This window comes from Lampetra planeri, chromosome 4 (assembly GCF_965212315.1).
Source record: "Lampetra planeri chromosome 4, kcLamPlan1.2.h2, whole genome shotgun sequence".
NCBI lineage: Eukaryota > Metazoa > Chordata > Hyperoartia > Petromyzontiformes > Petromyzontidae > Lampetra > Lampetra planeri.
The window spans coordinates 4,060,244-4,078,801 of NC_136110.1; the positions used below are offsets into that span (position 1 = coordinate 4,060,244).

The window sequence follows — 18,558 nt, forward strand, 5'->3', positions numbered from 1 at the left end:
ACAGCTGAGAAACAGGAAGACGTGGATACCCAAGGTTGAGACGCTACATTGACTTAAGAAGCGTTAGCCGGCTTGGGAAAGGCACACCGGTTGAAACTGACGATAGAGTGCCCGCAGGAGGGAATACACCCGAAAGGGCACCCCCCGTGGAGATGGAGCAATGAAATAAACTCATGTGCAGGTGATAGACGGATTGTTAAATCTCAATATCACGAGAGTAGATCCCAAGACAATAGAGGAGAGTGCAGTGATGAAGGCTAATGTTGATGATGCGAATGTGTTATTTTCCAAATGGAAAGTTATACTTCAAAAAATCCCGCGTCATATATGGCCACTTATTTGAATGCCGATCATCAGTGGCAGGCTTGCTTTGTTTCCACCAATAGGCCTCCCCACAAATATATTATCATTGCTGTGACGAAGTCACCGCTCAAATTCTCTCTCCTTCCCCCGTTAGCAAATCCCAGTCTCGTTTCAAGACGGTGGCATCGGTGCCATCAGCACGGAGTTGCTGGGGTGCCCCCTAGAGCCACTCAAGACGTTTTGTTTCCAATCACGGAAGCTGTGGTGGTTATTCAAATACACGGCGGCGCCTGTGTGGGTGCAAGCCGTGGTGCAGATTGTATTTGAAGGCATGCGCCGGCAGAGTCTTTTCGCCTTTCTGTTGCAGCGATATCCTGACCAGGCTTTGGACTGTCGACTTTGTCATATGTGGCCTCCGCGCTGCTCCATTCGTGATGCAAACCAGACCCCTTGCTCTAGAAACTGCGGTCCAGAAACACAATTCGGACTATGCCTTGGCATTCCCTTAAACAGCATCTGACATCTGTGTCTCGTCACACAGAGCTTATGGGTGGCATACGCGATCTCAGCACTAGATGCCAACATGTGTGTCCATTGCGGAGAGGAATGGAATTCTCATATTCTGGAATATTCAGATTAATCACTCGCAGCCCCATGTTTATGTATGAATTGTCAAGGAACAGTCGCGTCTATAAAACAACAAACATTTTTTTTTTATAATAATGGCGATGAAATTAAAATTATCTAAATTGGTGGTATCCGGCAAGTTTATGTAGATCACCATCAGCCCCTTCCAAAAGCTTTATTTATTTTCATCTTTCTTTAGCCAACATTGCTGCTTCGATTAATCTTGATGCTCTTTTAACTTTCTGTATATTATAAAGTGTAGTGTGTTTGTAAGTACGAGTGTGTGTTTAAATATTCGCTGTCTGGTTTATGGTTAGCACACTTGTCTCCGGGTTCACGGTTCACCGGTACAACTTAATCCTTCATCTTAAATATAATCAAAGAAATGTGCCATCTGCTAATTAGCGAGTGTGTACATTACCCCACGATATTTCAGAATAGGTATTTCGTTACCCACGATTCTAAAATGACCACGCCACCCTCTTTTTTTGAGTTTGTTAAATAAATGTTTGCCAAGTGTAGCCCGCCGCCGTAGGTCGCCTTAAAAAAGTGTACGCTCCGGCAATAATAAAGGGCGAGCGAACACAGATCGTGGTGTGTAACGCACGCAGGCACCCGACGCAGCTGAGCTTAACACACCGCCTCTGCCACCTCTCTGGGCGTCCGGCAATTTCCGCCAAGCGCGCCCGTTCACATTTACGCAGTCAGGTCGCAGGGCCGGCTAGCACATCCGTGCGGATGGCGCGGCTCTGATAAGCGAGCAGCTCAGGAAGCTGTTTCAGCGCACCGCGTGCGGTGATAAAAGCAGTTTTGGGGCTTGCGGTGCGCCCCCCCCCCTGTCCCAGCCAGAGTGAGTGTGTGGTCCCCGTTGTTGTCTTTGCAATCGGCCCCTAATTGCATCCAGAAACGTTGTTGTCTGGGCGTGAACTGCGCAGTAATTAAGCTTACTTCTTTTTTTGTTAAAGGAGATGTGCAGCGTAGATACGCGAATGATAAAAAAAATGTTGCAATGAAAACCAGGCCCCCTCCCCCATCCTCCATCAGCCCCCCCCCGACCCCCACCCTTTGGCTTATAACTGTTTCTTACTTTAAATATTCATAGATGTGTGTCGTATAATTGTTTAGTCAAACTGTTGTACAATTAAAGCTAAGCCAATCCAAACACAACAGCTCCATTGGCAAGCGTTTGCAATTTATCCATCACGTTTTTTAATGCCAAGTCTGCTAATTTTCGTACATTTTTGCAATGCCAACAGCGAGTTCTTAAACATATTTCAAAGCTGATTATAACACATTTGCAGGCTGTATTACCAATGCGAACGCTTATGTCAACACCTTGAGTTTTTGCCAAGAAGATATTTTTTTCTCTTTTTATTTTTTTTCTCTTTAAAATTTTTCAAAGATTTTATAATAATAAAAAATACGTGCACCCCACAGCGAAGGGCATATGCATGAGATGCCCATGAGCCATGCGACATTCAGGGCAAGCGAAGGTGGAAAGACGTGCTGTCCGTAACCTGTTTAACGCGAGGGCGACCATTCCGACGTGAATGTTTGAACAGATCATGGCGTTCAAGCGGACAGGTTCGTCCAGTGTGTTTCCATGCAATTACATACGGGGATAATGTTGAAATTAGTTCTGGCCGTCACACGACAATAATTAAATAAGACATGCTGATGTCTCCCACGGTGTTGCCCTTCGCGATATCACAGCGCTCAGTGGGACAGCGGAGTTAAAACATTTTGTACTTTATCCCCTATTTGTCTGCAAAATCCCACTAATACGATCGCATCTTATTTTTTTTGTGCGTTCGAAAAGGACTGCAAAATCGCAAAGATGAGCTCGTGATAATAATAATAGCAATAATATTAAAGCGGCGTCAAATTTCTGTAAGGCGACCCAGACCGCGAGCATACCTTCGCCGTTTCATAGCCCGGGTAATTATGAAGTGCGGAGATTGGCTGCCCCCCACTGCCCTCCGGCCTCTTGACCCTGGCCCATATTAAGATGGATTGCCTGATTTGGGAGCAAACGCTTGCTGCGATTCAGGCTGTCCCGCCCTGTTTGCTCGCTGATAATTTGTATTGATTTGAGCGAGGAGAGCTGCGGCACGGGGGAAGGCGGGGCGCGTGTTGGTGCTGCGTATGGCCGTGTATCCGCGTGGCCCCGTGTATCCGCGTATGGCCGTGTATCCGCGTGGCCCCGTGTATCCGCGTATGGCCGTGTATCCGCGTGGCCCCGTGTATCCGCGTATGGCCGTGTATCCGCGTGGCCCCGTGTATCCGCGTATGGCCGTGTATCCGAGTGGCCCCGTGTATCCGCGTATGGCCGTGTATCCGAGTGGCCCCGTGTATCCGCGTATGGCCGTGTATCCGCGTGGCCCCGTGTATCTGCGTATGGCCGTGTAACCGAGTGGCCCCGTGTATCTGCGTATGGCCGTGTATCCGAGTGGCCCCGTGTATCCGCGTATGGCCGTGTATCCGAGTGGCCCCGTGTATCCGCGTATGGCCGTGTATCCGAGTGGCCCCGTGTATCCGCGTATGGCCGTGTATCCGAGTGGCCCCGTGTATCCGCGTATGGCCGTGTATCCGAGTGGCCCCGTGTATCCGCGTATGGCCGTGTATCCGCGTGGCCCCGTGTATCTGCGTATGGCCGTGTAACCGAGTGGCCCCGTGTATCTGCGTATGGCCGTGTATCTGCGTGGCCCCGTGTATCCGCGTGGCCCCGTGTATCCGCGTATCGCCGTGCATACGGGTGGCGCTCGTGTTGGTCAGTGGCCAGGGGCGGAGAGCTTTGAGCCGTATCGGTATTTTTGACACGTTAATTTTAAGTGCAGACTTTTCATTTTTTAAATTAAGCGTAACGCGCATTTATTTATTTAAAAAATTGTTGAACCTGTGCATGCATTCAAGTGTGAATCTTCAGCAATTCTTACAATAACTGTAAGTACGTAAATACGATGACGACAGTAATAATTTGAAATCCTTTATCGAACCACTTCCCTTGGCGAAGATCTCCCGAGACCAAGTCTAATGTGGCGGGTTATTTGACCATAGTTCACTACGCCGCTCAGTGTGGGTTGGCGGTCCAGATATGAGCAGGGCCAAATGTGGCCATAGCGAGGTGCAGTAGCCGCTTAGTAACCCCCCCCCCACCTCACAGCTAGATAAACACGTGACCATTCATAGCCGCCTTTTCACTGCGTTGTATTTTTGTTCCTTTTTTAAAAAAATCCGCAATTCCCTTTTGGTAAGGTTGTTGAAATAGCTATGAAGTTACGACAGTTCTTGTTGCTCGTTTGACCAAGTTAATGTACGGAGCTCTCTGAGAGGAGAGAGGAGAGAGAGAGGGAGACACCGTTTGACTTCAATGAGTGAACATAAAGCGTCTGGGGTTCCTTAAAGTGGCTCGCGCTCGATCGAGCAAATGCGCGACGCGGTGGACGGAGGTGGGCGAGGAGCCTTTGGGAGCAAACACATTTACCGCTGAACAAACTGGGCGCAGGGGGCAACGAGATGGAGCTGCCGGATTTAAAGGTGAGAGTCGCAGTTGAAAAAGAGCAGGGCCAGATAAATATAATAAGCGGGCGCAAGAGGAGAGTAAGGGCTCGCGACCGGGGGGGGGGAGGAAAACGATACGATGGATACCATAGAAAATTACCACTGCGGTGGTGTGGAGGTGGAGGGGAGGAAGGGGGGGAAGTAATACACACATACACAAAAGACAAAGATCCCCCGTATAGCTTTGAACAGACTGTTGGGACAAGTGCTTTTAGCCAGCAACTATGAAAGGCCTGCACGGCGCACGAGGATGGGCGGGCCAGCGCCACATCCAGCCGCCTTTGTCTCCCCAGTGCTGATGTTTCACACACCGCACCAGTTACTCATTTAAGGCTGAGTCAACCTCGGGGAGGCTAATTGTCATGGCTATGAATTGGGTCGCCGGGTTTGTAGCGCAGCGCGGCGCTGACTACTGCACTACGACTTACCCATACAAAAAGACAAAGATCCCCCGTATAGCCTTAACAGACTGTAGGGGCAAGTGCTGTTAGCAAGCACCTATGAAGGCCGGAACGGTACACGAACGAGTGGGTGGGTGGCCAGCACCACGCCCGACCGCCTTTGTCTCCCCAGTGGCGATGTTTACACACTGCACCAGGAACTCATTTAAGGCTGAGTCGACCTAGAGGAGGCCCAGGACCGGTTCAGATAATCGTCACTGGTGTTAGCCGTGAGCGGGAATCGAACCCGGGTCGCCAGGTTCATAGCGCAGCGTAGCGCTAACCGCTACACTACCGCTCCCCACACACCCATACACGTACACCCACACACGTACACACATACATGTACACACACCCATACACAAGCAAGCACACAGGCACACAACAAAAGCAAAACGTGCAGAAGAGCTAGACAAACAAATATAGAATCGTTGCGAAAACACGAGTTAATCTGTCCAAAGAGTAAGTGGGATAGAGGAAGGGAGATAAGCAAGTTCAAATTAGCCCGCTATCTCTTTATTAAAAGGAGCGCTCGGTTTATTTTCATCTTGCGTGATTTCATGGTTTAGAGGAGCAGCTGCTTCTGGCTCGTTGTTTGAACGCGGCCAGACAACGCCGACACCACGACGTTTTATCGGTGGGAAAACGGAGCAAACGCGCCGGAAAAGCGGCGGTCTTGAGCAAAACTCGCGTCGCGCGCTGCGCGGAGTTCAACGTGGTAACTCGACGAAGCTGCTGAGAAACGAGATTTTCACCGAACCGCTATCTGTGTCACGGGAAGCTCTGGGATGGATGTATGGTCAAATACAAGCGCCAGCATTGCGGGTTGTCGGGGCCGGCAGCTTTCCCAGAGAGCGTGTGTAATCTTTATCTGCGGAAGAGCTTGGATTTTTCCCTCATGACTAACGTTTCCCCCAGCCCCCACCACCACCACCACCACCCGGCAAAGCAGCGGCTATCATATCAGCTGACGCTATCTCTCTCGGCATGTTTATTCTGCTGCGGGATTATGACTTTCACACGGACGACGGCGACTAGAATGGAGACGGCGGTGAGCTTTTTTAGCGCGCAGGCAGGCTGACAACGCCCCGCCTGCCACTCAAGTACCGAAAAACACAATTGCAGCTACAACGGAGGGCAGAGGAGCGATGCTCACAACAACCAGCGGAGCGTCGGGGCCGCTAAAGCGCAGAGAGTTGGCACAGTAGGGAGCGCATCTGGTGCATCTGCCGGTCCTCTCGCTCAGTCAACCCACGGGCACCTGGGTCTGTCCCGTGACCTTCTGCCAGCTTTGGACTTAGACACTTCACGTGGCCTCAAAAGTGCACCTAGCATGGCACAAGCGCCGTCATGACGTCACCGCCACTTAGTGAACGGCGGTTGTTGTTGTTTTTGTTGTGCGCACAGGCATCAGTTTACACGAAGAAATGTGTGGTGTTTTTAAACGATGGGGCCACAGTACAGAACTGTGTATATTAACAATAATAATAATGATTTACAGCCCTTCGCCAATCCACTGCTGGATGAAAATCTCCCCTTGCCGTGCCAGTTATGGGCGTTGTTTGACCACACTTCAAATTCTGGTCAATGCGGATTCGTGAAGTGCGTTGGGGAGGGGGGAGAGGGTGGGCAGGACCGGTTCAAACTTCACTCGCCACTCATGTTAGCTGTAGCCACGAATCAAATCGAGGTCACTGGGTTTGTAGCGCAGCGTGTTGACCCACCATCCAGCCGCTCAATGGTGTAACTCTTTAAGGAATTATAGTGGTACGTAACGGATGTGAACAACGTAAAAGAGCTCGCTTCGACGTTGAAACTGACATCTGTTCCACTTACGAGCAATTGACTACAAAATAATTGACATGTTTGGCAAACGACGGCCGTGACACCAGTCTTCCCTCCGGAGTGATGACACGAGGTCTTTAACATGCACTTTGGAGGACGCTTTGATAATGTCCCGCAGCATTGCCCCGTAGAGGTAGGGATGTGACCTTCTAAACCCCCGTCATCTGCCACATCATTGGCAAGCGTGCCAACCGCCAGCTACACATCCACGCCGACTGTACAACATTAATAAATCATGGCACGTATGCATGCGATGCTGCTGCCGTGGTTGTGACGGTTAGCACGCTGGACTTGCAATCCAGAGGTCGTCGGATGGATCCGATCCCCCCGGCGTGGCTGTTAAAGCAATAAAGCAAGTTGTTGTTTTAAATCTCCCCCCCCCCCTCCCCAACCTGAGCACCTTTGTCCAGCAAGCTGCATAAATAGAGACGCCACAGTAAGTCTATCGGCAGGTGGTGTGTGGAGGGGTAAAGTATGGGTTACTTCATACAGACGTGTAGCCAGCGTAAAATTACACGCTTAAATTAAATCATCTTTTATTTTATTTTACCAGGTAAGGCCCACTCAGGTTTTTAGCTCTTTTTTCAGAAGCGACTAGGCTATGGCAAATGATAGCTCAACGAAGTGGCTTATCGTCATGTGGAAATTTATCGCAGCCAATTGCTCTAAACGCATGTTTCTAAGTGTGGAGGGAAACCCAGAGGACCTGGAGAAAAATCCACACGGTCACAGGGAGAACGTGCACTCACTTCGTTAGAATCGAACCCACAATCTCCTGCATACCAGGCGAGGGAGTTAACAAATCTCCACCGTGACACAAACAGTCGGCCAAAAATACTCCGCTAAAGGGGCTCTCTCAAGCTCCCTCTAGCGGAGGCCCTTCTGCATGCAGTGGCACGAGCAGGCACTTGCAGGGCTACACCTTTATCTTTCACGAATGCACCATGAGTTTTCTTATTTTCATAATGAATGGCAGCGAGTAGCATTCAGCAGGGCCAGAACAAAAGATATCCAGCAATCAGCTGTATCCCACCAGACAGGCCCTAATTGTGCTCCTTAATTTGATAATGGCCGCGAGTCGATCCTAAAAATACTGGGGGGCGCGCTGCCGTCGATACGAACAGCACCGCAGAGACGTGTGGGGAAGAGACAATCCTCGCGGCTACGATTAGCTTCTTATTTATATATTTTATTTTCTCTTTTATGGCATTCAATAGCAGCGCGTGGGCTAGCAGTGATGATGTAACAAAGCGCCGTTAATGTCGGAGCGTGTACGTTTGTGTATACGATGGTGCTGCCGCAGTTTGATGGTTAGCGGTGCAATGGACTTGGTTTCGATTTGATCTTCCCATGTGGCAGTTGAAACAACGGTGCTCGTTGCATAACCTCTGTTCAACCCATAAGTTTAAATAGGATATGACACATTTGGTTGTTCGGTAGGTCGCGTGGTAGTGGGGTAAAGTGTGGGTACTCGCTCAACTTCCTGGATGTCTGGCCAGGCCTGAGGAGTGGAGGCCTCTCTGGCAGAGGACCTTCCATCAGCAGCGGCGTGAGGCAGCAATCGCGGGGCTGCGACTCTACATTTATACATCGTGTGTATATGTACAGGATGTGAATAACATTATATTCCGGTGACAGTAAATTTAGAGGAAAAATATCGAAATATGTATTTGTCGTAAAAATGTAAACAATAATTAATGTCAACAATCGCAAAACCCCGCGCGAAAAACAAACAAACAAAAAACCATTCCCTCCCGTATGTATTTCGACGCGACAGTGACCTGGGCCCCGCGTGTTAAGTGAGGCGCATTACAGCCGTCAAGATTGGGCGAGAGGGGCTTGCAGGCAGCTGCTTTATTAAAAGGGGCCAGAGAGGGCCTCGTGGCTCTAACGAAGTCTACGCGTCAATTGCGGGCGGCGCGGGCGGCTGCGATGGCTCGCACAACATCAAGCGGGGGGCATGGCAAGAAGATGCCAATACTAATTACCGGCAGGCTAAGTTATTAAAAGCCGCGGCACTGCCGTGCCTAGCCGGACTGCTCGCCGCTAACAAAGTGAGTGCGCGCACGCGAGCTGAATTTGTCAGTCGGGGTAAGGTCCGAAATTTCAGGTGGTGAAGGAAAACCCGGCCATGTCCAGACTTATTAGTCTGTTCTAGAAGATGCAGTGTGTCCGTGTGTTAAGTACAGTACCTGCCAGTGTGTTTTTTTTTATGTAAGTAACTACAACGATCAATGTTAAAATCATTAGAAAATGCATTCGAGCATTAGGGTGTTCTAACTCCTCCAGGGCAAATGGAATCCATCTCAATAATACATTTGTTTGTATCTGCAAATGCGTACTTTGCATTAAAGTAACCCTCCATACAGGGATTGATGTAATAAGGCTCCAACACTGAAATAACACAAACTGATGAGTTTTTGATATGTAGAAAGTACGGGCACAAGAGCATGAACTGCTATTTCATGATGCTTAAGTATAAATCTATATCAAAACATGTATTTGCGTAAGTTACACGAACATTTTCACATGTGTGTGGTAAGTTACATTTTGAAGAACAGCTATGAACCACTATTTAACTTGCAACATCTTCTCAATTACACTTATCTGAGCTATTTTTAAAATGCTCTACATTTTTTGTTTGGGTGCAAAACTGTCATCATGAATAATAGACGCATTAATTTGCTTGGTTCCTATTATTTAGTCTCATTCTGATCTCCCACGCATGCAAATTTCACCTTGTATTTGTCGGGCCATCTGCCGACAGGGAGTTTCGGCCTTCCCTTTGTGCGCGCCATGTCCTGAGCCATTCCTCTGTACTCTCCTCCTCTGCCTCGCCTCACTTATTGACAGCCTATTCGCGTCACAACTGCATTTCATCTGTGTGTCGAGTCAAACGCTCTAAAAAATTAAAATTTCAAGCCGCTCCGCAGAGCATGTGGGGAGCGCGGCACAAGAGGGGAAATCGATTGGCCAAATCGATGCTCATAGAAAATTCATGAACTTTGACCCCGCCAGGCCTGGCAGGCCAGCCAGCAGGGGCGGATTTCAGAAATAATGATTGCGAGCAAACAGATGCGCGCCACGCTCTCGCGGACGTTCCCAAGTCAGCAGTGATTTGGGCGCGCGTGTGCACTGCTTAGCACATGCTTAAGCAACAATGCCATGGATTATAGCGCTGCCTGAAGCCTCGCGTTTTATTTATTCACAAAACGGTCCTCGTGCGGCTACAAAAGAACTGTCTATTTCGGCGGTGTTGTTTTGTAAATTAATTATATTGCCGTTTTTGCTCTGCTTTTTTTTCTTCCAAACGCTCCGTGCTTCTGGCACATTGCTCATAACTCCACCGGTTTGGGAACGACGACAATTTAAGGATATTCGGCACTGGTCTTGTGTTCTTCGAGACAAGGCCGTAAACGTGCTGCACAGTTGCACGGAGGGCGAGAGTAAAGGTACCACGTGACGTGTGCCTGCACTATTTGGAAAGGGGCGCTTGTGCTTGGAGAGCACGCGTGTGAACTGCAAGATTGATTTTCATAACCGAAACATTTATTTTCGTTCTCAACTCGCGCTAGTTCTTGCACGAGTTGAGAGCCGTGGTGAAATTTCAAAAGTGATCATTGCAGACCGAGCCTCCATGCGTATTTGCGTGCAGAGCACCGGCAATTTCATCTCAGCCGGCATCAGCGGTGTAGCTATGCAGGGTGAAGGCTGCACAGCTGCGCAAATGGGTCGGTGGGGCCCAGACACCGGCTATATTATATTGGACAGGGGCCCGAGTTTAATTCCTTGCACCAGGGCCATTGTCACAAGCACGCTACGCTACTGCCCAGCATAATAACTGGTCACCACTGACTGATAGTAACAATACGGATGTGTGCCCAGCAGCTTGATGAGGAAAACATCTCACGGTGTTTCTAAAAGCCTCCATTATGATCCTGTAAAAAACACTAAATGTATATATTTTTTTCCAGGCCATTGCAGGCATGCATTAATCTACAGTATGCATTTATTTCAACGAGGTGAAAGCCTGTGGAGACTAAAAGTGTGGTTTTATTTTCCAAGGGAGACCTGGATTCATGGGCAATATGAGGGGGCATTGCGTAATATTTTAAATTAAATGTAATGTGTTAGAACCTCAAGTTGCATGCATACATAACGACTGGAAGCATTAAAATGCGGTAGTGAAATTGCAGCTTCTTGTAAATTCTATCGGCGTAACAATCAGCTCACCAAATGTTATTTAATGAAAAGTCATGATTCAGAATTACGATTCGATTGAAGAATTGATTATTGTTTCTTACAACGCAGTGAATGGAGTGGCCTCCAACAACTGCAGAGGGTCATGTGACCCCATTATATACAACATATACAATTAAAAAATATATAATTTACAGCCCTTTGGCATTCCACTGGTGGATTAAGGGGCAAATAATTGGTCAGTAGCTGGCCGGTGAAGGAGAGAGGCCCCAGGACCAGTTCGGATATCACTCTCCACTGATGTTTGCCGTGGAAAGGAACCTAACTCAGTATTCTTAGGTTTTGTCGGTAAAGTCACGTAGGTAAAACATCAAAATTAATAAAAATAAAATAAAGATCACGACGTTTCGGAGGCAACACAAGTCTCCGTCATCAGGTGGGACCGTCACAGCCAGATTAGCTGCATCAAGGTAATCTGGCTGTGACGGTCCCACCTGATGACGGAGACTTGTGTTGCCTCCGCAACGTCGTGATCTTTATTTTATTTTTTTTAATTTTGATGTTTTACCTACGTGACTTTACCGAAAAAAAACCTAAGAATATGAATCCTTGCAGTCACGAAAGCTTCAAATCTAGAACCTAACTCAGGTTTTCCAAGTTCGTGATGCACCACACTCCTCCCACACGCAAGCACGTGGCACATTATGAATCGGTAACAAAACAGCATCAACACTTGCACGCAAGCAATACGACTCCGCAAAAGTAATGTGAGCTTAAGACTCGGTATTAACTGATTAATCGTTACACCGCTCGTGGCAAACTCCCATTCGCGTCCGAGCTTAAAGTCTTGCCCACATTATGTGCTCAAGTAAAGCCACGCGGGGCGTGAATCGAGTGCATTTAAGTTTTTTAGCTTCAAAGTGGTTGCGTTGTTACTGTCACCCCCCCGCTCTCCCCACAACGCTCTGTTGCTGTGAGCATGGTTTTAAAATGGAGATCAATTGAGACCCCTTGCCAAGATCAATACCCAGGAAATTATCACCCCTGTTTCCCTCCTTTGCCCCGCGCACACAGCAACACGGCATTGTCTCTTTGTTTGGAGTGTGTGTGTGTGTGTTACGCTGGCTGCTTTTTTCCCTCCCTCTCTCGACAAATTTGTTTTCTGACCTCTGTCTCTAAAAGCAATCAGTGTAGACAAGTTTGCCCGCTTCATTTTCGGAGACACCGATTTTTTTTTTTTTGGCGTGTGGAATTGCACTTCATTCGGAGTTGGCCATCCACCGGGCCACGCGTTACCCCCGAAAAAAAAATCCAGCTCCGTGCCTCGAACTCTACTCCCCGAGTTCCGTCGTTTGCTCGCGAGTAAATTGATAATGCGCGGTTAATATTCTCCACAAAAACGGCTATTTTGTGGGGCGTGCGTCTTCACGTTTTTTCTCAATCGTGCTTGGCAATGCAATGTTTTTGGTTTCCGTGTACACACACGGACAGTTAGTTTGGGTAGCAACAGCTGTTAGGGTAGCAACAACGGTGATAAATAATAATAATAACGTTACAGCCATTTTTGTCAGTCCACTGCTGATTGACCGCCTTCACACGCCATGTCGATATTGGGGGTTGTTTGACAGTACTACATTAAGCGAGTCCATTGGGGTTCGGTGAAGGGGCAGGCCACTTACAATATCACTCCTGACTGATGTGGCTCTTGGCCGGGAGTAAAACTCAGGTTTCCCGGGTCCAGCCAACCACAGCACCACTGTTTTCCCCAGCTTCTGTATTAGATTGTTGTTTCCCCATTTTGTGAGATAATCCGCGATTATAGATACTTATTCTTGTTTTTTTTTATTATAAAAAGTAGCAACATAAAAATTTAAATTTTTAGTAGTTTACCCAGAAGTCCCCTGAAATCTGCCCGTGTGCTGCTGTTGCTGCTGCTGCTGCTGCTGCGTGGATTGTTACATCGCAGAATCGTGAGAAGTGGCGACGACTTATAGAGGCCTTCATCCAGCAGTAGATTATCACTGCTGCCGCTGATGATGACGGTGACCGAGCAGTCTAAATAGGTAGGCTTAGGGTGCAATGAGTTTTCAAATAAAACCACCAAAATGAAAAGGGAAAGCCACTGCAACGGGGGGTCTCCATTATTCATTGGAAGGATGAATTGAAAATAAGGAATATATCAAGGGTGAAATAAAAGTAGGACAATGAAGCAGAGAGATTGTGGGGGGGGGGGGGGTTGGAAATAGGGCAGATTTATAGGAAAGACAGAAAGTAAGAAAGGAAGCTTGAGCTGACTGGTTTATCCCCAGTTTGATGATTAATGACCATGGTGAGTGAGTGTTCCTGAATGAGGCGCATCACACATACACCCTCCTCCCCACCACCTCCGGTCAATATCTTCACCTTGACACCAAAAAACTTTCCGATTCGTCCATCCCCTTTCTCCCCGGCTGGCGGAATACATGAGTAAAATCGTCTCAACCCCATGCGTCAATTTGTTCAGAACGTATTGAATGTCCCTCCCGCTGTCAGACACAGGATTCAGGACACCGCGGTCTTGTTAGCAAGACCCGGGATAAAGAAACCGCTTTCATGCCTTATAATCTATATTTTAAAGAGTTTCCCGAAGCTTAGCGTGTGGAAAATGTTACGGCTTTTAGCGGACATGAATGATTTACGCGCCGATGTTGGTGCCTGCGGTTGTTTTTTGTTGTCGCCGGTCATCTCGAGCACGTGAAGGTGACGTCAGAAGCAACGCGAGCCGGGTTTAACGACAATCCCAAAGTGTGTCCCCGTGTCACGCGGCGGGCGGGCGGGCGGGCGGGCCGTGGGACTGGCCTTGCTTCTTACCCTCGCAACCAAACGCACGTCACCGCTGGCGACGAGCGATCTTCGTTCATTCTGAACTGTGTTGCGTAACGGTTCACCTTAGGGGCGAGCAAAACGGTGCGTTGACCAAATGCGGCGGCGCTGACGGTGTTCGGATATCTCAATTGTTCGATGACCTCTCGCGAATGCAATTTGTCACCAATTGATTTAATTTCAAAAGTACAAATTTCACAAATGACCTCAATATTTAATTCCTCCTTCCGCCCTGCTGCTTTACGTAAGTTCACGCCGAGACCTACGATATATCAGGTGTGAATGAACGGGGAAGAAAAATATAATTAAATATCTCACTAACAAGCTGAGCGTTACTGAGGACAACGCTCCCAATTTACCCCCCGCGGTCACTCTGGCTACGGAGCCCAGTGGGAGACACATGGCGGGCGGGCGCTGGTTTTCATTGTGCTTGATTTGATTAGCGTCCCTCGACCTGCACGGCCCGACTCAGGCGAGGTGTATTTGTAAGATGCATCCTCGCCAAAGCAGAATCGCACGAATTTAATGATTTTAACCCCTTAGTGGTTCACGGCTGAAATGTATTTCCCCCACCCCCCCACCTGCCCACCTGCCCACCCACCCCCACATACAAGCCAACCCCCCACAATCAACTGCAAGCCGGGAAGATGACATCCCTAGGTATGATTGCGCTTTGCAAGCTGTCCCATGCTCTTTGGAAGCCCGAGCGAGTGCTTTTCGTCGACTGCGTTGGCCAGGGCATTGAGACAGGGTGAGCGGCGGTGGTGGTGGTGTATGTGTGTGTGTGTGCAGCGTAAGGTATAAATACGAATGCTTTATACCCGCCAGATATAATTATATCATCCCCGAGCCACTCATGAATATCAGGAGCGCCGTGCATGTGAGCGCACTTTAAGAAGATATTGCAGCTTCCTGACAATTCATTTCGCATTTTGAAGAATTTATTATCGTCGGGTTTTTTTTATTCCCTCCCCCTCTCTCTCTCTCTCAACAAGTTGGGTGGCACGCTTGTGCCACAAACGCTTCAGCACGTGATTTGACGGCAACACGATCTGCCAAGAACGGGTGGGCAGAGTGAATAACGCGTCGCGGAGATCAAACGGCGAATCATTCACGCGCACTCGTCTCGTCTCGGGACAAGTGATGTCGCGATATTTCCAAGGAGGCCTCCGAGCCTCACGTGTGCTGTAACCCGGCAACCAAGCCGCCCGCCGGGTCACATGACTGAAAAGCGGGATTATTCTCTCGCGGCTGCACCACCGTGGACAGAGCCACCGGTATGGTTTCATTATTTCTTTATTTCATTTCTCATCCGCCGCGTACTGTCCGGGGGCCTCGCCGGGATGGGCCCCCCGCGGGGCACATCGAGCAGCCGGCGCCTATCGTCTCGCGCCAACGCGCGCCGGGCTCGACTTACGCTGCGTGTCGCGCCGTGACCTTCACCCTGACCTGTTGACCTTTCAGACCTAATCTCTGCTAGGGACTCTTTGCACTCCACCATCCACTGCCCCCCCCCCCTCACTGCCAGCCCAAAGCCAGCGCAACCAGTTTGCCCCCCACCTCTGCCGCCCGCCCATGGCACATTTTGGGCAAAACCTGACCCCGTCTATTCTTCGGGTAACTCGAAGACGAAACTCACAGAGGCAATGTTACGCTTTACACCACTCCACATGCTTCACAAAGAGCAGCATTATAAATGTTGTACACAAAAGGTGGCCTTCTCTCGGAAGCGAGCAACGAAAAGAAAGGTACGCCCGTGTATCGGATCGTGTGTTGTGTGCAAGCGGCTAAGAAGAAAAGAAAACTGTTAACGCTTTTTGAAGGGCAAAAACCAATGAGCCTTTTACACATTTGTTACCAAACTATCAACCCCTCTGCCACGCAAACAACCCTTTGCTTAACGGAGCACCTTGCGGAGCAATTGCATGGTCATATCATCCAGGCACGCTGCGTTTACCGTGCTCGCGATTGCGAGACCTCAATTTGTTTCTGCGGGAACTCCAGTTAAGTGGCGGGGCAGCGGACCCCACGTGTGCACTCGTGGATACACCCCCTTCCCCCCCCCCCCCCAAAGCTAATGACGCCAAAATTACAGTAATTATCTGTGCCACCGGAAAGCCTCCCTCCCACCATTCGCAGCTTCTCCAAACCCCGGGCAGTGGGGCCACGGAGTGAACCCCGGCTTGTTTGTTTGGATTGAGATTTTACAAATGTGCCCGCGCCAGTGACTTTGAACTCGCGGGCGATCCGGCTTTGATAGCGATCGGCTCATCTAGCATTCCCTTTGATAGCCATCGGCTGTCAGTGGCGGCACGCACGTGAGAGAGAGAGAGAGAGCTCACGAGCTCGCTCGGCTCGTACGTTCGCAGATAATGGGGCCCTGGGCTCAGGGCTGGCAGCACGAGCCACTCGGCACACCCCTCCCACCAGGTCTGTGCTCAGGTGCTGACGATTCGACGCTCGCTTAGCTGCCAAGAAATGCACCGGGCTCCGCTGCGTGATTTCCCTCTTGGTGTTGTTTGTTGTCGTTGATGTTCTTTTCTAATTTTAGAATTATGTACGGCTCAGACGCCGATGGCACACAATGGAATATGCACTTGAATTTGTCACAGGCTTCCGTACACGAGACCACTTCGCTGCAACAATATTCCATTCCCTCCGATGGTTCCCGAACGAATCTGGGATGAAGTTCAAGACCGCGCTTGCTGTCTTCAAGAACCTCCCGGGATTCGTGTCTTGTCTGCCCCTCCCCTCTCATCTCACTCTACTCCCCGCCACGCACTCTCCACTCGAGTAACCCAGGCTTTGTATCGAAGCCCTCAGTCAACATTTGCTCAGTGGGATGTCGCTCATTCTCCTCTCCGGCTCCCACAGTTCAGAACTCTGTTCCCCCAGCCATCTGTGTTGTTCGCTCCATGACTCTGCTCCAGACTTCCCTTCCTGTTTCCTCTGCCCACGACTCGCTCTTTTTCTCCAATAAACGTGCGTAATGATCTGCATGGGGTCTAAAGATGTTGTCACAATTCGATGCCATATGCATCACAATTCTATTGTATTGCAATGTCAGTTCACGGCTCGTATCAAATATCACACTGGTTTTGAAAAAAGCACGTTACCTAATATCCTTGAAAGCCTATAAGGATTGCCGCGCATGAATTCTACACACACCCACACGTACACCCACACGCTTACGTAATGTATGTAGATATGCGTATAAGTGAGGGTAAGCAGGTCATTGTCCGTATAAATGTTTGAGCATCGCTGATTCCAATATATTCCAGTGTTGGGACAGGTATCATGAGAACGGCTCGGTTTAGCCGACAGAGCCGTGGGTATTGCCAACGAAGCCTGGAGACTGCCTGTATGGACGTGTGTGCTTGCGGAGTGATGGTGCATCAGGTTAGCGCTCTGCGCTACAAACCTATCGACCCGAGAACCATTCACCGCTCACGGCTAATAATGGCAGTGAACGTATGGACCGGTCCTGGGCCTCCTCTAAGACAACTCAGTACCTGGTGCGATGTGTAAAAATCAGCATTGGGGTGGTGAAGGTGGCCGGGACGTGGTGTATTGGCCACACCGCCCCCCCTCGTGTGACGTTCCGGTCTTAATAGCTGCTCGCTAACAGCACTTGCTCCAACATTCTGTTAAGGGCTATACGGGGGGGGGGGGGGGGTCATTGTGTCTGTCGTGCGCACGGAGCGCGTGTCTCAGCAGCCTCCTCACCGGTGTAGACGAAGCGTCCCGGTGCTCCCTTGCAGAACTGCTTGGACTTGTATGAGAGGGTGACCTCCACCACTCCGGGGATGTGGCGGGGAGGTGTCTGCACCCTGATGGCATGGGGTGTGATCAGCTGCGGGCAGCGGATAGTGGGGTGGGAGGGACGATGGGGGGGGGGCAGGGGGGTATCGGAGAGAGAGAGAGGGGGGTGTTAGGTAACGCAGAGATAAAACAGTGCATCGCATTATTTCTCGTCTTACGCTGAACGGCGAGCGCTGTCGCGGCTCGCAATCGCGCTCGGGGATCGAGCGAGCTGCCCTCGACCAGCGACGCCGAGTCTCGTGCTGTGCACAGCTCTTTGGCGAGGGAGGGACGAACTGAACGCTGGCGGCCGAAGGAAATTCGCGAGCGTTTCCCGTCCGGCGTTCACGCGGCGGTGGTGCCTCTTGAGTGAAGTTTCAGAATTGGAATCCGAATCTTTGTTGAGACTGGCGGAATCCGGCGAGCCGTATGAATCTCTTTTTCACAGACGCCCAGTACGTTACTAACACAGTCAGAGTACACTCCTCTCACAACGAGGGTATGGCTTTACTATTATTATTTATCGATAAATTATAATAATTGTCGTCAGCCATGATCAGTCCACTGCTGGATCAGTCCACTCAAAGCCGCGGTCCCGTTTTGTAACATCCACCCAGCCACCTGCGCTGCAGACGATTTCATCGCTCCATCTCCGCGGTGGCCTTCCCATACTATTATCAGTAATTGGCAATGTCACTTACCATCTTCGGTTGAGATACTCGGCCAAAATGGGGCAATCATTTATCTCGCGTTTTTTTTTCGTGAGCGCACACACGTGAGGGTGCCGGATTCAGGCGTGCACGCGCACAGTCAGTGGCATTTGTTGCTGTCCAGTCAGCCGCTGTGACGACTTCTCCGAAAGGGAAAAAAAAGTGGGGCGAGGTGAACCTTGACCTCTTGGATTTGGCTGTCTGCACGC

General features: G+C 49.6%; 1 protein-coding gene across 8 annotated transcripts in view; it reads right to left on the reverse strand.

The window, feature by feature from the left end:
- Nucleotides 1-18,558, reverse strand: part of LOC144717593 (transcription factor COE3) — a 148,364-nt gene that overhangs the window by 32,414 nt on the left and 97,392 nt on the right. For all 8 annotated transcript variants that reach the window (XM_078593079.1, XM_078593077.1, XM_078593075.1 and 5 more), the window contains exon 10: nt 17,565-17,691. In XM_078593079.1, the coding sequence (XP_078449205.1) occupies nt 17,565-17,691 (127 nt within the window). The remainder of the gene's footprint in view (nt 1-17,564; nt 17,692-18,558) is intronic.